This window comes from Alosa pseudoharengus, unplaced genomic scaffold, assembly GCF_046254945.1.
Source record: "Alosa pseudoharengus isolate Yale_2024_CS ecotype anadromous, Long Island Sound unplaced genomic scaffold, YU_APseudo_1.1 YU_APseudo_1.1_scf_3, whole genome shotgun sequence".
Lineage (NCBI taxonomy): Eukaryota > Metazoa > Chordata > Actinopteri > Clupeiformes > Clupeidae > Alosa > Alosa pseudoharengus.
This window is the reverse complement of record NW_027468718.1, coordinates 8,813,240-8,831,718: the sequence shown is the minus strand read 5'-3', so window position 1 is coordinate 8,831,718 and position 18,479 is coordinate 8,813,240. Positions and strand designations below refer to the sequence as shown.

At 46.5% G+C, this 18,479-nt stretch overlaps 1 protein-coding gene across 1 annotated transcript in view; it reads right to left on the bottom strand.

The window, feature by feature from the left end:
- Nucleotides 1-1,516: 1,516 nt before the first annotated feature.
- The window catches only part of cfap91 (cilia and flagella associated protein 91), a 64,704-nt gene continuing 47,741 nt past the window's right edge, over nucleotides 1,517-18,479 (bottom strand). The window contains exons 15-17 of the mRNA XM_076263093.1: nucleotides 17,263-17,411; nucleotides 13,508-13,599; nucleotides 1,517-2,079 (exon numbers count right to left, since the gene is read on the bottom strand). Coding sequence (XP_076119208.1) covers nucleotides 1,763-2,079; nucleotides 13,508-13,599; nucleotides 17,263-17,411 — 558 coding nt within the window. The 3' untranslated portion in view covers nucleotides 1,517-1,762. The remainder of the gene's footprint in view (nucleotides 2,080-13,507; nucleotides 13,600-17,262; nucleotides 17,412-18,479) is intronic.

Here is an 18,479-nt window from a genome sequence, read left to right as displayed (position 1 = left end):
CAGGGGTATTCAATTAATCTTCAGCGAGGTCCAGTTATTTCCTCAAGCAAAGGTCCGGAGCATCATAATGTTTAACGTGCGTGTTTAGGCTATGTATATGTACAGTATGTATGTATAATATTAGGATGGATGGATGGAGCCTAGTTGTAGATAGATAGATAGATAGATAGATAGATAGATAGATAGATAGATACTTTATTAATCCCCAAGGGGAAATTCAAGAAATAGAAGAGTGTAAGCCTAGGCCTAATGTTTAATGTGAAATAAAATAAGTAGCCTAAAAGGCAACATTCGAAATGAGGAGAAATAAGGCAAGATAAGAGTAGCCTAATTGGGGAGAAAAACTTGAGTAGCCTTGGCTATTTTTAAGATCTTAACGTGAACTTAAAATAAAATTTGAGCTGAGACAAGGATGGATATTCCACAGCTGGTTCCTTGAACCCATTAATCAGCAAGTTTAATTTATTTTTTTTTGTTTTTTTTTGTTGACCCGAAATCCCTGAAACCCAGGAATATCACGTTGTTGGGCAGTGAATGCATGTAGGCTTAACTAGATTGTGGTGGATCAATCATATCGCCTTCTTAAATCGTAAAATATTCTGTGGTGTCAGTTCACTGTTGAATGGGCCTAGCCTACCCTATGCTTGCTCAAAATATATGCTTTGTCTAGTAGAGGTGCTTCAAATTGGCGCTTAAAATTGCCTGTCTCAGAATATAGAAGAGGTCCAGGGCAATTCCGCGCAAAACTGTCACATCCATATTTAGTTGGCGTTACGGACGTGACAGTTTTGCGTGGTATTGCCCCCGTATCGTTATATAAAGCTCTCTTCTCGCTCTCTAGCTTTCTCCTCTTTGAGCAATCGATGATTTGAAAATAACTTACTTATCGTTAACTTAGATATCCATCTGATTGTTTCTCGTCCCGTCTCCTCTCCTAGCTCGTTTCAGGCTATCAGTCTCTTCTCCATAGTAGGCTACTACTTTACTCACTGACTCGACTTTATCAGAATTCACAGATTTCACTGGCTGAGTAGCAGCAAGCGAAATGATGGTTCCTGAAGCTCCTGAAGTAAATGCTGTTATCCTAACCAACGAAACATTTAGCGCAGCTTTGAAATCTTACGTGAAAATCTAAATTAGGCTATTATGGTCTGGGTCCGGATAGGATCACGTCACGGTCCGGACTCGGACCGCCATTTGGTGATGGCTGCATTACACTATCTGTTTGCACATAAGCCCGTGTAGCTACCTCTAAGGTGGCGAGGCATACTGCACAATCTGTCCCTCTGTCCAGCTGGGTCTATAAGCATAAACATTTACACGTCTCAACAAATACAGTATCCGCATATTAATTAATTTTATAGGTACTATAATTTTATGTTATTTTATTGGTTACTTTTGGAAAGAGCTCTGGCTTAATGAAACATAAGGGAGTAGTTTTGAATCATCAAAACCCAAAAGATCTTTATTTGCTCTCAGACATATTTAAGCCAAATTTCACCAAAAGGTTCCCTTGTCGAACAGTGCTTTGCATGGTCCTGCAAGACCTGTTGGATTATGAAATGTGGACCAGACATTGAAAAGCTTTACAATTTTAATAATCACCACAATCCTATCCCATGCTTGTCATAAAACTACCCATTATCTGTTGAGTCAACACATAATATGTATTTTTCTTTCACCAAAGAATATGCTCTTGCCATTTTATTGTCATTCTTAAAAAGGATTACAAATTTGGCCACCCAAAAATGATCATGACTCCTCAGGCCTCGGCTTCCTGTTTTGCCTCATCATGACTGGCAGTCTCCTCAGCATCATGCCCTTCCTCTAACACGTTGTCTGTATGATCGTGGGAGGGGTCTGCCAGTGCTGTGGTTGCCAGAGTAGCGTTGCTGGCGGGTAGGGCGGTGGAGGGGACGGACCCGTCCACCTGGATGACCATGTCCCGCAGGAGATGCTGGGAGGCGCGGTCCGAGGGGGAGAGGGGCCTCAGGGGTCCGGTTGGAGCCGCGGAGCCCTCAGCGCCCCTGTGGATGATGGAGTGGGCCGCCTGCAGGTGCCGACGCTGACTCTGCCTCACTACGGAGAGAACAAGACAGCGAGAGATTAGAGGGAGGGAGGGAGAGAGGGAACAAGACAGAGAAAGATATATAGAGAGAGAGATCTATGTTTGCCATGTTTTCTGTATATAAACACTATATAAATGGTCTGCTTTGGCAATGCAAAAAAATATATTTGTATGCAATGGCTATTCCAAAATATTTGTCATATAATACAAGGAAATTGAATGAAATTGTATTGTCAACCTATTCAATAATTGTTACGCTCGGTGGTAGCCCTGGAACAATCCCCTGAACTACTAGGAACTGAGCGTGACTCAATTGTGAAGCAGCAGAAACTTTAGTTCAAAGTTTATTCCACAAAAACAGGCAAAGTCCCAAAAAGCTCAGAAGATCGTGTACAAAAATCCAAAACAAAAAATACAGTTCTAATTTCTTCCAACAAAACAGAGAATACAGGCAGAGTAATCCAAGGGGTAATCCGAAGTCAGGGTCAAACAGACAGGCCGAGTTAGCAACAAGAGCAATCCAAGAAAGGCAAACAGATCCACAGGGTAATCCAAAGGAGAAACAAGGTAGCAACAGTCCAGGGTAAAAAAAAACAGGCAGTCACAATACAGGTCTCAGCAGGAAAAACCACAAGTTTACTCACATACGGTTCAGTGAAGACTCAAAGACAAAGTGAAAAGACCAGCTTAAATACTGTGAGGGAATTGGCTAAACAAGTCACATGGCTGATAAACAGAGAACAGGTGGGTCAGTTAACAGGTAATCAAGTAGGAAAATCACAGCAAAGGAATCACAAGATTTGGTGACCTCTAGAGGTAAACAGAAAATAGTCCATAATCGTAACAGAACCCCCCCCTCCCCCCAGGAACGTCTCCTCTCCTCGCGTTCCTAGGATGATCAGGATGCTGTTGGTGAAAGTCTCTGATCAGGGTCTTGTCGACAATGTTCCGAGAAGGAATCCATGAATGTTCTTCAGTACCATAGCCCTTCCCAATCCACAAGTTATTGAATAGACCACCCGCTGGGAGTCCAGCAGCCGGCGGACTGTGTAGACCGGGTGACCATCAACCCTCCGAGGTGGGGGAGGGGGTTTGGGGACCAGGGCAAAAGGAGAGGTACGAACGGGTCTCAAATGGGAAACATGAAAAGTGGGGTGGATTTTCATGGATCGGGGCAGTTGGAGTCTGTAGGTGACTGGATTGACCCGGTGGGTAATCCTAAAAGGGCCGACATAACGTGGGGCAAGCTTACGGGATTTCACCCGCAATGGTAGATTTCTGGAGGATAACCAGACCTTCTGTCCTGGGCGGAAGCGAGGAGCTTTAGAGAATCTGTCAACAATAACCAAAATGACAGTGTTACCTTCTGAGACTTGGAGACCTGTGACGAAGTCCATGGACTGGTGCGACCAGGGCCGACTGGGAGTAGGGAGTGGTAGGAGCAACCCTTGGAGATGCTGACGCAGGTCTTTACTTTAGACACACGGAGCACAGGCTGCAACAAAATCCTTAACCTCCCTCTCCATCTCGGGCCACCAAAAGCGTTGTCTCAGGAACTCCAGAGTTCTTTTGGCACTCGGGTGTGCGGTGAGGTGTGAGGAGTGACCCCACTGGAGAACTTCAGACCGTGCTTTTCTAGGAACGAACAGTTTTCCAGCCGGTGCAAAGTCGGGGCCAGGATCCTGCTGAAGAGCCCGTCTGACAACCGTCTCGATTCCCCAACGGACAGGTGCGATGATTCTGGCCGCTGGAATAACTGGTCTCCTCCTGATTGTCAGGCAGAAACTGCCTGGAGAGGGCATCGGGTTTCCCGTTTTTGGAACCAGGTCGATAGGACAAAGGGAAGTCGAAAAGCACAAAGAATAATGCCCACCGAGCTTGCCGAGGGTTCAAACGTTTGGCCTGCTGGAGGTATTCCAGGTTGCGGTGGTCTGTCCAAACCAAAAAAGGATGCTGGGCCCCTTCCAGCCAGTGACGCCAGTCTTCAAGAGCCAATTTTACAGCCAGAAATTCCCGATCACCAACATCATACCTTGCCTCAGTAGGTGTAAGGCGATGAGAAAAAAAAGCGCACCGATGCACCTTCCCATCAGCTGAACGCTGAGACAAGACAGCTCCCACGCCAACACTGGAGGCATCTACCTCGACAATAAAAGGCAGTAACGGATCAGGCACAGTCAGAATAGGCGCTGAAGAGAAACATTCCTTTAGGCTTCGGAAAGCCTGATTTGCCTCAGGAGTCCATTCAAAAGGTGATCCAATTTTCCTGGTGAGAGCAGAGATAGGCGCAGCCACTGAACTAAAACCTCTGATGAACCTCCGGTAGAAGTTTGCAAATCCAAGGAACTGCTGAACCTCCTTCACAGACCTTGGAATGGGCCAGTCTTGCACAGCTTTAGTCTTCCTTGGGTTCATCAGGACCTGCCCCTGCTTAATGACAAAACCAAGAAAGGACATGAAGGGAGAAAGGACATGACATGAAACTCACACTTTTCTGGCTTAACGAAAAGGTGATTCTTTAGGAGCCTTTGAAGAACCTGACGTACATGTTGACAATGCTCATGAAAATTAAAATGTCATCCAGATAAACAAAAACAAAACGATTGATCATATCGCGCAAAACATCATTTATCAGAGCTTGAAAAACTGCTGGGGCATTGGTGAGTCCAAAAGGCATCACTTGATATTCATAGTGTCCCGAGGGCGTGTTGAAAGCAGTTTTCCACTCATCACCTTCTCTGATGTGGATGAGATGATAAGCATTGCGAAGATCCAACTTTGAAAATGTAAGAGATCAAAGGCAGTAGAGATCAATGGAAGTGGATATCGGTTGCGTACAGTGATTTTATTCAGACCCCTGTAGTCTATACAGGGACGCAGACCTCCATCTTTTTTCCCAACAAAGAAAAAACCTGCACCAGGAGAAGTGGAGGGGCGTATAAAACCAGTGGAGAGGGCATCCTTGATGTAATCATCCATGGCCCTCCGTTCAGGGACGGAGAGAGAGAAGATCCAACCACGTGGGGGACTGGTTCCTGGCAAAAGCTCTATGGAACAATCATAAGATCTGTGTAGAGGAAGTGTGCAGGCCTAGCCTGGCGAGCCAGACCCACATTAAAATGTAGGGTCTGGGCACTCACCGTTCGCAGTGCTCAGTCCAAGGGGCGGGATAATCAGTTGTCTTTCAAATTCCCTCTGCACGCAATAGGACAGCTGCAGCGATATGAGTCCCATGCGTTTCCCACCAGCGGAGCTAGTTGGCTAGTTCAAACGTTTGCCAACATAATAAAAGCTTAACTCGTGTCACACTGTTCGCCAGCAGCAACATCCATCTTATTTGTTTTCAAGTAGCAGGGAATTCAAGCCAAACCGTTGCAACTTTGCCATCAATCATTATGTTAAGCCCACCTAACTACGCTATACACGATTTCAATGGCCTGATTAAGTTTCGATTTCTTGAGCTCACAAGCCAACGGAGAGTTGCTAGACTAGCCCTGGCAGCAAATTGATTTCTAGGCTAGTGCAGGCCCTTTGTTTGCTAAATACCTCCTTCAGATCAAGATACTCAGTGGGAACATTGTTCAACTCGGTGCAGGGCTGTACAGTGCGACACCGGTGCTACAGTATACAGTTTTGCTTATGGCAATACAATGCATGCGTGTGAGACTGACAGGGAGGCTACAGCAAAGTGCAACTGGCTACACCAGATGTGATAGCGGCGCGCAGGCTATGTTAAAAAAAAATCTGTTTTTGCGCGTCGCGAACGGAGCTCTTCGTTACGCGACCGGTGTAGGCTCCCGGTGAAACGCTGGTTTGTTTGTTTGAAGTGCGTATGTATAGACTACTTCTGTGAGAGGGGAATCGATGTAGGCTACTTTGATTTCAACTTAGTTGCAGTCTACGCGATTAAAAAGTATGTCTACTTGTTTGTAGGCCTAGTATCCAAACAACCCAACTCCAAATCAAACAACACCTTGCAAATTATCCTCGCGAATCGTATAGCGATAGTGATAGCTATATTTAGCCTAAAGCGAAAGTAGTATCTTATGACCGGGTCGGGCTGAGGTGATTAGATTAGGTAAGCAGAGGTAGAAGTTTGTGGCAATCGCCTTGTTGCTTTGCATTTTTAGTTCCGTTTAAAACGAACAACTTAGTATGCAAACACCATTCAGATCTAAAACTCGCCGGGATGTCATCACCATTTAGATCTAAAGGTCAACGGAACGTCAAATATGAGCCCACTTCATGCGCAACAGTCTCGCTTAGTAGTGCTTAATAACCTATAAAAGATCGGTTCCGAAAAAAACCTTAACATTTTAATTACGACTGCGTTAGCCACAGACCTTCAGCTATCTTTAGTAGGCTACCTACTGTAGCCTATGTGTATGGAACAGTCTAGGGATGCATTTCATGGGTGCACTGTTTGACATGTCAGTTAGCCTACTCATTTGCACTACATGCATGTTTGCAACTACATGACCTTTTATCAATCCAGTTGCAGTAGGCCTAGATCCAAACCACAATTGATGAACTGTGATGAACTGCCCTACTTGTGATTGTTTTTAGAGATTTGAGAGGTTTTATATCGATGCTACAGAATTTTTGGCTGGTGCAGAGTTTACCACTGGCCACTAGGGGGTAGTATCTCATTAAGACAGCTTACCTTACCAGCTCAGTTAAGAGTCGGCCATATTGTTGTTGCCAGCATTACAGACGGTCCTGTTACAGAGGTTGAATATTAAGCTGTGAACATAATTCATGTAAGTCCACTGTCATTCTTTATTACTGTTTTGTTGCTGTCAAGGTTGGTTCCTACTGATATTTATGTTAGACATGTGCATGTAGGAATTACTGATTGTAGCTTATGTTGCTATTTTGTGTATTGCTGCAGGGCTTCTTCATCTTTGTCATTAAACAAGTAATTTGACATCGAGGAGTGTATTTCTTCATGAAGAAGCCATGGTTGTCGTTGAATGTTCTGTTCCTGGCTGCGCTTTCAAAACCTGAGATGTGTCTGAAGCACTCGCCATTGCTCTGTTGACAAATCACGGACTTGTCCATCAGAACCCGCCGTCCCAAGCCCCAACCCCACAGGGCCCAAAACTTGATCGGCCTAAAGTCGACGTTGGTGTAACGGTAGAGGAATGGAATGTGTTCATCCGCCGCTGGGATGTCTTTCGCACCGGCTCAGGCATAGGAGCGGCCCAGGCCCCTTTCCAGTTATTTCAGTGCGCTGGACCTGAACTTGGAGACAGCCTGTTGAAAGCCAATCCCAAAATTGCGTCAAAACCGTTGACCTCTCTCCTCTCAACAAGTTCTGCCAACGTGAAACCTTCGCCACTGAGTCCCCATTCCACCTCGCACGTCGCATCCCGAAGGACACCTGGAAAACCGTCACAGACGCCTGGAACGGCTACCATAGTGTGCCCCTTCGTGATTCGGATCGTCATCTTATCACCTTTATCACGCCCTTTGGCCGCTGGCGCTACACCAGGGCGCCACAGGGCTTCCTATCATCCGGGGATGGCTACAACCGCCGTTTCGACGCTGTCCTCTCAGACTTCGAGCGCAAAGAACGTTGTGTGGATGACACTATCCACTATGACACCGACCTGGTACAACACTGGTGGAGGACCATCGACTTCCTGACACATGTCGGCCGGTCAGGCATTGTGTTAAACCCAGATAAGTTTCAATTTGCGGAAAGGAGCGTAGATTTTGCTGGGTTCAGGGTGTCGGACATTACCATAGAACCTCTCCCGAAGTACTTGGACGCCATCCGAGACTTCCCCACCCCAGACTCCACGACAGATATCAGAAGCTGGTTCGGCCTTGTCAACCAGGTGGCGAACTATGCCCAGTTGCGTGACACTATGGCGCCATTCAAGCCATTCCTCAGCCCACGCTGCAAATTTTCATGGTCCTCTGAACTGGAGGAAGCCTTCCAAACGTCCAAGCGAGCCATAATCAGAGCCATCCGTGAGGGCGTGGAGATCTACGATATGCGGAAGCGCACCTGCCTCCGCCCTGACTGGTCCAGGCGTGGTATTGGCTACTTCCTGCTCCAGCAACATTGTAGCTGCACTTCAGGCATACCGGACTGCTGCTCTGGAGGATGGAGGATCACCCTCGCCGGTTCACGGTTCCTATCCTCGGCGGAGCAACGCTACGCGGCCGTCGAAGGAGAGGCCCTGGCAGTGGCCTGGGGCCTGGAGCAAACGCGCTATTTCACACAAGGATGTGACAACCTCGTCGTGGTCACTGACCATAAACCCCTTGTCAAGATCTTTGGTGACCGGACGCTAGATGAGATTACAAACTCACGCCTGTTCAGACTCAAGCAGCGTACCCTCCCCTGGCGCTTTGACATTGTGTACCTGCCTGGCGTTAGCAACCATGCCGCTGATGCTACTTCGAGACACCCCTCCATCTCGGGCTCTGCAAACGGCCTCTCACTGGGATCGCCAAGCATACCTGACGCTGTAGAATCAGCACTTATGGCGTCCATCCGTGACAATGCACAAGAACTTGGAGCCATATCATGGTCCCTTCTCGCACGAGAGATGGCAGCTGACACATGCCTTGGCCACCTTCTGTACCTGATCGAGCACGAGGGTAGGGTGGATGTCAATGACCCTGTCCTGGCGAGTCTGTCTCCAGTCTGTGAGTCCATCTATGCACTAGATGGCGTGCTCCTGTATCGTGATCGTGTCGTAGTTTCGCCGTCCCTTCGTGACAGAATCCTTCGGCACCTCCATGCCGCCCACCAAGGAACCTCTGCGATGGAGCAGCGGGCCGGTGCCATAGTGTACTGGTCAGGAATGTCGAAGGACATCCGAGCCACCAGGTACGGATGTTCAGAATGTAACCGCAATGCTCCATCAAAGGCAGCCACACCCCCCCTACCATCCTCACCACCGTCCACCCCATTCGAGGCGGTGTTTGCTGACTTCTTTGATTACGGAGGCCGCCACTACCTAGTTATCGGGGATCGACTCTCGGGCTGGGTGGAGGTCCTAAGCTCCACAGCAGGCTCCAATCTAGGGGGCTCAGCTGGCTTGGTTCGCCACCTCCGCACGTTCTTCGCCACCTTTGGCGTGCCAGAGGGGCTTTCAAGCGACGGTGGTCCAGAGTTCAAAGCTAGCCATACTGAGGACTTCCTCCGCCTATGGCACGTCAGTCATCGCGTGTCCTCTGTCGGTTTCCCACAATCGAATGGGAGAGCGGAAGTTGCAGTGAAGACTGCTAAGCGCCTTCTGATGTCCAACACTGGCCCAACTGGCAGTCTTGATCATGACCGCTTTTTGCGTGCCATGTTACAGTTGCGCAACACACCTGACTCCGACTGCAACCTCTCACCGGCACAGATTATATTCGGCCGTCCCCTTCGAGATTCGTTTCTGTTCGTCAACAGACTAGAAAAATTCTCAAACCCTCACATCCGGCCGCTCTGGTGCCAAGCATGGGCGGCGAAGGAGGATGCCCTTCGGACCCGGATATCCCGCACCACTGAGTCTTTGAGGACTCACTCAAGACCACTCCGCCCATTGGCACTTGGTGAGAAGGTATTCCTCCAGAATCAGCAGGGCCCAAGTCCACACAAGTGGGACAGGTCCGGGGTGGTAGTGGAGTCGCTAGGTCATGATCAGTATCGGATTAAGGTTGACGGGTCGGGACGCTTGACTTTGCGTAACCGACGATTCCTTCGCGGCTACACGCCGGCTACCCCATACGACCAGCAGCGGCCGGCTGTGCTGTTGCCACCTCCCACGACCTTGGCACACCAGCCCCCGCCTGTCCACCTGGAGCCAGTGATGCCCCAGGGAATCATCCCACGAGCAGCAGATGGGCCCCATGACACGGCTTTGAACGCCTCCCCGCCGGCGCCATCTGATGGGTCAACCACTGATCTCAGGGACCAAGCTCACCCTGTTCCGACAGGCGTCACCCCGGATGCATCGTTGCCGTCGCTGCCCCGACTTGCACAGCCCAGCCGCACAAGGAAGCCGCCCAAATGCTACGACCCCGAGTCGGGCCATTAGATACAGGACTGAGTCCGTTAACCTATACCCATTCATAGCTTTCCGGACTGGGGGGAAATGCAGAGTTTACCACTGGCCACTAGGGGGTAGTATCTCATTAAGACAGCTTACCTTACCAGCTCAGTTAAGAGTCGGCCATATTGTTGTTGCCAGCATTACAGACGGTCCTGTTACAGAGGTTGAATATTAAGCTGTGAACATAATTCATGTAAGTCCACTGTCATTCTTTATTACTGTTTTGTTGCTGTCAAGGTTGGTTAAGTTCCTACTGATATTTATGTTAGACATGTGCATGTAGGAATTACTGATTGTAGCTTATGTTGCTATTTTGTGTATTGCTGCAGGGCTTCTTCATCTTTGTCATTAAACAAGTAATTTGACATCGAGGGGTGTATTTCTTCAGCTGGTGCTACAAAACTTTTACCTCTGTAGCACCAGTGCTACTTACAAAAAAAGTTAACGTACAGCCCTGACTCGGTGGGATCTGGAGACTTGGGTGCAGGGGAAGGACCTGAAAAAAGGCAGGTGACATGGCAAGTAGGGCCCCACTCTAGGATGGACCCCATCGACCAATCAATATGCGGATTATGATGGTTCAGCCAGGGGAAACCTAGGACCACAGGAAATTCTGGAGAATCAATCAAGTGTAAGAAAATATCCTCATTATGGTTCCCAACATAAAGGCGAAAAGAGGAGGTGGCAGTGGTGACCTTCCCATTCCCCAGAGGTTGGCCATCAAGAGTGGAAACAGACAGTGGAGTCTCTAATTCAATTTGGGGAATCTTCAGTCTTTGGGCAAGGGCAATGTCAATGAAATTCCCAGCAGCACCAGAGTCCAGTAAGGCCCGACAGTAATGGCTCAGCTCTCCCCAGGCCAGAGTAACTGAAAGGTAGACTTCTGCGCCTGGGAGCTCGGGAGACAGAGTGACCCCCGTCACAGCCCTCCCTCGGCTGGACGGGACTGCTCTTTTCCCAGAAGTTCAGGGCAAGAAAGTCTGAAATGGCCTGATTTGCCGCACTAGATGCAACACCTCTCTCTTCGTCGCCGGTCCCTCTCTGCCTGAGAGAGACTTGCTCGTCCAATCTGCATCGGTTCTGTGGTCTCCGTGGTAGCAGGAGGGTTCCAGGAAGAGTTTAGTGGAACAGGTTGGCTCTGGAAGCTGGTATGGTCCCGACGACGCTCTCGGAGACGATTATCCAGATGGATGGACTGAGAGATGATGGCCTCGAGATCATTGGGGCACTCAGTTGCAGCTAAACAGTCTTTCAATGAGTCGGACAAGCCATTTAAGAAAGCTGAGATGAGGGCAGTCTCATTCCAGGCACTTTCAGCGGCCAGAGTTCTGAAAGAAATAGCATAATTGGAAACACTGTCCTTCCCTTGACGGAGCAGCAAAAGTTGCTTAGCTGCCTCTTGGTCTGAGGCAGACTGGTCAAAAATCTGCAGCATTCCATTAGTAAAAAGAATGATATCCAAGCATTCTGGACCCTGTCTCTGCCAAATTGCTGTGGCCCATGCTAAAGCCTTGTCAGTCAAGAGGGTAATTATATAAGCAATTCTGGACCTAGCAGAAGGGAAAGCCGTGGGCTGCAGCTCAAAAGTCAACTGGCATTGTGTTAGGAAACCGCGACACCCACCTGGGTTGCCATCATATCGTTGAGGAGCAGGTAGACGTGGCTCAGTGCCATGATGTGGAGGTGGCAGTGATACGGGTTGAGGCGGGTCCGGCGGAACCAAGGGTAAGGGCTGCCCACCTGTGTCTGGAGGGTTTTGACCACCAGGTGGCGTGGGTCCAGGATTCTGCATCGACTGAACAAGCTGCTGAAGAAGATGGTCATGGCGGGCTAGAGTCTGTTGCTGACGAGTGAGCGCTTGCCCATGAGTATCCATGGTAGCTCCAAAACTATTGAGAGCTGCCATTATCATTTCAAATTCAGAAGCAGCCACATAAACAGAAGTAGGTGCACTTGCTGATGCTGCCGCTGAGTCATTCATGGTTGAGTCTTCTATTACGCTCGGGTCTTGAACGCGGGTCTCCGTAGTGGTAGATCTGGAACAATCCCCTGAACTACCAGGAACTGAGCGTGACTCAATTGCGAAGCAGCAGAAACTTTAGTTCAAAGTTTATTCCACAAAAACAGGGAAAGTCCCAAAAAGCTCAGAAGATCGTGTACAAAAATCCAAAACAAAAAATACAGTTCTAATTTCTTCCAACAAAACAGAGAATACAGGCAGAGTAATCCAAGGGGTAATCCGAAGTCAGGGTCAAACAGACAGGCCGAGTTAGCAACAAGAGCAATCCAAGAAAGGCAAACAGATCCACAGGGTAATCCAAAAGAGAAACAAGGTAGCAACAGTCCAGGGTCAAAAAACAGGCAAAGCAGTCACAATACAGGTCTCAGCAGGAAAAAACACAAGGTTACTCACATACGGTTCAGTGAAGACTCAACAAAGACAAAGTGAAAAGACCAGCTTAAATACTGTGAGGGAATTGGCTAAACAAGTCACATGGCTGATAAACAGAGAACAGGTGGGTCAGTTAACAGGTAATTAAGCAGGAAAATCACAGCAAAGGAATCACAAGATTCGGTGACCTCTAGAGGTAAACAGAAAAAAGTCCATAATGGTAACAATAATAAAGGGGAAAGTGTGAGAGGTGGGAAAGGAAGAAAGAAAGAGATACAAAGAAATACAAAATGAAGCGGCCAGGTTAAGAGGGGCAGAGAGGGCAGCAGGTGGGAGACAGAGAGGAAGAGAAGGGGAGACCTACTGAAGGATTTCTTCACAATGATTTCTAAGGAGCTGAAGTGCACCAGCATGGAGGCTGACAGATGATCGCTTAACTGATGAGGCCCTTTCTCTCCGTGATAACCACGATAACCATAACCAATGATAACCATAGTGGCATAATACCACCGATTGCTAAGCATTTGCTACTACCGGTATATAAAATTCCAGTTACAATTGTGTGATACTGTCAGATTACACAGCCTTCAGTACTTTGAGTGCATTTGTGTTACGTGAGACCCAGTTAATCTGTGAGACCTTGTGTACAGTACATTGTGTTGTCTTTGCTGCACAATTCATAAGCTCTGATTCTCCGTGGCATCATGAGTCTGTGTGTCTCAAGACAGTCACTAGCCTTATTCTTTTTCATCATGAGTCTGTGTGTCTCAAGACAGTCACTAGCCTTATTCTTTTTCATCATGAGTCTGTGTGTCTCAAGACAGTCACTAGCCTTATTCTTTTTCCTTTATTGTTTGGCTGATTTGTTTATAATAAGAAGTGTTTCAAAATGCACAAATGCACCTCTACATCAGCACTTTTTATAACCCCCCCCCCCCTCCTCCCCTCCCAAACACACATACACAGATACACACTCTCTCCACGACTCACCTTTGTCTCTAACTGATATCTTCTGAATCTCAGGCAGAAGGAAGCTGTAGACCAGCTCAGCGACAATCTCCTCGGACTGCAGAACGCTGCGTCTGCCAGAGCACAGGACACATCATAGACGTTCAGGAACATTAGGCATCTACAATGACACACAGGCTGCAAGTTTGCGATCACACTGACTAACCTTGACATTGCAAGGTTAAATAATGCCAGAACATAAAAAAAAAAGACCTGGCACCTGCGGACACTATAGTAGCCAAACTGAAACTAAATTCCAAAATATGAATAGACTAGGTGCAGAAAAGGTTCTTTCTGTACACTTGTGTATTTCCGATGGAGCATAAACTGTGTTGTAATGGCATCTTCTATTCTATTCTCCTCTTTACATCTTCACTCCGACACTGAATATCTTGGTTGCTCAATAACAATTTTAACACATGCATAAATACCTCTTTATCGTAACGTGCTGATTCCCTCGTGCAACACCCTACAGGGTCCGTGTAGACACTGATTACATTAACAATAGCAGCAGGTCCAAACACACTTGGCTCCACCGGACACAAACAAGCACACAGCGAGCCTATTCTGAGACGAATCTGCAAGGTCGTGTTGAATGAGACAGACTGAGATATGGTGACCTTCAGCTTTTGAAAATCTGAAGTATTACATTCCATTGAATTAGGTCACTATTTGACATGATATGTAAGTAAGTATACTCTTTTGATCCCGTGAGGAAAATTTAGTCTCTGCATTTTTCTCAATCCGTGAATTAGTGAAACACACTCAGCACACAGTGAGGTGAAGCACACACTAATCCCAACGCAGTGAGCTGCCTGCTATAGCGGCGCTCGGGGAGCAGTGAGGGGTTAGGTGCCTTGCTCAAGAGCACTTCAACCGTTCCTACTGGTTAGGGTTCGAACCGGCAATCCTCCGGGTAGAAGTCCGAAGCGCTGACAGGTAGGCCACGGCTGCCCCAACCTAGAATCTTCTGATATCAACAGTGTACAATAACATAAACTTTTATATGATTTATTATTTATTATTTATATTATTGTGGACATGAGGCCAATTTTGGAATGGACAACTTTCTTCCCTGATATATGATGCAAACTAATAAGATCCGTCACCTCATGAATTTTAGCCAGCAAATAACTTTCAGAGAAGCAGTGGTCAGTTTAGCTGTGTCAAGAGAATTACAGCAAATAATCAGACACTCATTGTATAAGTATAGTATATATACTCTTTTGATCCCGTGAGGGAAATTTGGTCTCTGCATTTAACCCAATCTGTGAATTAGTGAAACACACACAGTGAACACACAGTGAGGTGAAGCACACACTAATCCCGGCGCAGTGAGCTGCCTGCAACAACAGTGGCGCCCGGGGAGCAGTGAGGGGTTAGGTGCCTTGCTCAAGGCTACTTCAGCCGTGGCCCACTGGTCGGGCTTGAACCGGCAACCCTCTGGGTACAAGTCCAGAGTGCTAACCAGTGGGCCACGGCTGCCCCACTAAGTGGGCCATGACAAAAGAAACACCTGGCCTTTTCTCTCCATGCCATTACACAATTATCATTTGGCAGGGTCCATTGATCTGCCAGGTTAACAAGTTAAGAACAGTATGTGCTGGAAAGGCTTTAAGAAGCATGAGTGTTTAAACAGAAAGGCTTTAAGAAGCATGAGTGTTTGAACAGAACAGTGGATGACAAAGGTAGGTGGGACAAAAAGCAAACATCTATGTAGACGGTAGGTGCAGAAGGTTAACAACTGTACGTTTTACTGAAGAACATCATACGACTAGGGAATCAGAAGAATCAGATCAATTTATTGCTGAAATAATATAATGACTTCTCTCAGAACATTCATCAAAGTGTTATAACTCTATTCTAAATAAAGTTAACAAATCTAGTTTTGCACCTTTCTGGTCAGCCCGTTAAGTGTAAGTGCAACATAATAATGAGCCTGGCCCATGCTATTATTGAAACAGAATAGCTAAAATAACAGTGATCAGACTGAACGGACTCCAAAGTGCCCAGTCAGTGGGGAGTCTTTAAAGTACTGTAAGTGCACTGCTTCAGATGAGCAGAAAGGCTTAATTAGTGGTAGGTAGATTGGAGTGGTAGCAATGTTATTTCTGCAAAGGCGTTCTATTGACGACAAGATGTTGATTAGGGTCTCTTATTACACGGCTCTTTATAATGCTGCAGAATGCTCCATTCACTTGAATGGGCCTTCCCAACGTTCGGTGGTCTGCTAATTCTCAATAACAGACTAAGTATAACAGACCGCTGTCAAGGAAAATGGGATTTGTGCTTCTATTTCACGTCTTTCATAACACTACGCAAGGACTGGAACTTCATTCAAAAGTGAAAGCAGACGGTTGATCAGCTGTGTTCTAAAGAATGTTTGATTCAAGTTCAGCATGTGCTGTTGTCGAACTATTTGTCTCACCAAAAGCCTTGATGAAACGGTAACAAATAGGCTATAGCCTAGGCTATGTAGGCTAAAGAGTCACATCGTGGAGAGTTTATTGTTTCGTTTTTGGCAAGTAGCCATGTAATAAGCGGGATAATGTATAGAACGCCGGTCATTATTGGGAAAATAAGTCCCTTCAGGGCGAAACAAGACCCCTCCGCTGCGCGTCGGGGTCCGGTTCGCCCTGTTGGAACTTAATTTCCCAATAATGACCGGCGTTCTATACATTATCCCTTATTTCCTGTATGAGGCCGGCCAGTCTGTGTATGGTTAACCGACATTGCTAGTGCAAGCAACAGGGTGATGGCCAGGATAGAGCCCCTAGTATAATAGACCTCTGGAGTTTGCCTCCAAAAATGCCCTAAAGCTGCAATCTTTGCCATTATAAGGAGATAAATAAAAGGAGCAGTTTTGAGGCCTTTTTGTAGTCAAACTTCATAGGTCTATATGGACTTAAATATCTACATCTTGTTAGATCTTCTCTAAAATGACTTGAGCTACAGATTGCAATGTAGAGTAGAGTGAAGTGAGTGAAGTTAAGTTACTTTAATTGAGTAAAAAAAACATATTGTTGGAAGTAGGGCTATTTTGAAAGTCTTTTTTTATAGAAGATTTTCTGATTGCAGCTTCTGAAACTTGAATATTGTTATATTTTCTCATCTACAACAGTGAGTGAACTAAATATTTTTTAACATAAAACGAAACAAAGCATATGAGGACTTAAACTTAGGGTTTGGATAACAGTGATTGACATGTGTCACAATAGTTTCACATTTTATCAGTCAAAAAACTGGTCGCTTAATCGAGACATTAAAGCTGGCAACATTAATTAAAATCTTGTTGCACAGATGAGTGTGCAGACTTTTCTATTATTGCTTAGATTTATTGACTATGAAATTAATTATTAGTTGGAGCCATTAGTTGGAGCCCAAGTTGGAAGCACGGGGTTCGTGTGTGGCATTAACGTTGGGTGTGTAAGGTGTGTATATGTGTGTGTAGTACTGATGTTGGGTGTGTGTGTGTGTGTGTGTGTGTGTGTGTGTGTATGTGTGTGTGTGTGTTTGTGTGTGCGTGCGTGTGCGTGTGCGTGTGTGTCTGTGTGTGTGTGTGTGTGTGGGTGCATGTGTGTGTGTGTGTGCGGTACTGGTGGTACTGATATTGGGTGCGTGAGGTGTATGTCACATACAGTATGTGTGTGTGTAGTGCTGATGTTGGGTGCATGTGTATGTAATACTGATACTGGGTGTGTGAGGTGTGTGTATGTGTGTGTGTGTGTGTGGCATACGTCTCTTCCATGGCGTAGGCAACGTTGTTGACCTCCTCGGCCAGCCTCTGCACTTCCTCTCGTGCCTGGGCGTCAGCCGTCTGCTCCACTGTGCCCAGGATGATGTCCTCCAGATACAGGTCCACCGTGTCCTGGTGCACCTTCACCACCTGGACACACAGTAATATCACACACAGTAAAAGCCTTAACAATTTAAAGTGATAAATAATAGTAATAAAAAAAAAAATAAGGGTTCATTTGAATACCTCCATGCCTCTACATATTCAGCTCTTCAGTGGCAGAGTAGTTTCAACACTTAATCAAATTGGACCGTAGAAAAGTCAAAATAATGTTGAAATCAACTCTTAAGGGTCTATTATGATGGTCAAAAGCGCAGCGCAAAGCTGATTCTCATCACAACACAAAGCGTATTCCTGTTGTATACGAGTTTTTTTACCATGCCCGTCTCTTTTATTGAGCAATGCGCTCAGGGGTGTGACAATTAACGACCTAAGGTGGGGTCTGGCGCATTATCTAAAAATCGCTATCTTACACTATCTAAAAAGCATTACACCACTGACCAAGAAAAACCTCGTTTATAGTGAAAGGTGCATGAAGCACAGCTGCCACGAGATGTAAGCAGCAACTCCTCTGCAGGATTAATGTCATTCGAACATTATTGGGGTAAGTGTTTCTCTTTTCAGGCTATGTATTCAATGGTAACCCATTGTTAGTCAATAGTGAAAGTAAAACTGTTTTTTCCATGGTGAAGTTATGTAGTTACACTTTGCCTTTGAATTCAAACAATAGACAGTGCAGATGGGTGTAGGCTAGCCTGATGAGCCAGACCCACATCAAGATGTACATGTAGGGTCTGGGGACTCACCGTTCGCAGTGCTCAGTCTGAGGGGCGGGAAAATCTGTTGTCTTTCAAATTCTCTCTGCACGCAATAGGATAGCGCTACAACTCATGAGTCCCATGCGTTTTACCACCAGTGGAGCTAGTTGGCTAGTTCAAACTCTTGCCAACTTAAAAAAAGCTTAACTCGGGTCACGCTGTTCGCCAAAAGCAACATCCATCTTCTTTGTTTTCAAGTAGCAGGGAATTCACGCCAAACCATTGCAACTCTGCCATCAATCATTATGTTAAGGCCGCCTACTGACTCTATACACAATGTGATTGGCCTTATCGAAGCTTAAAGGAACAATATGTAAGATTGTGGCCAAAACTGGTACTG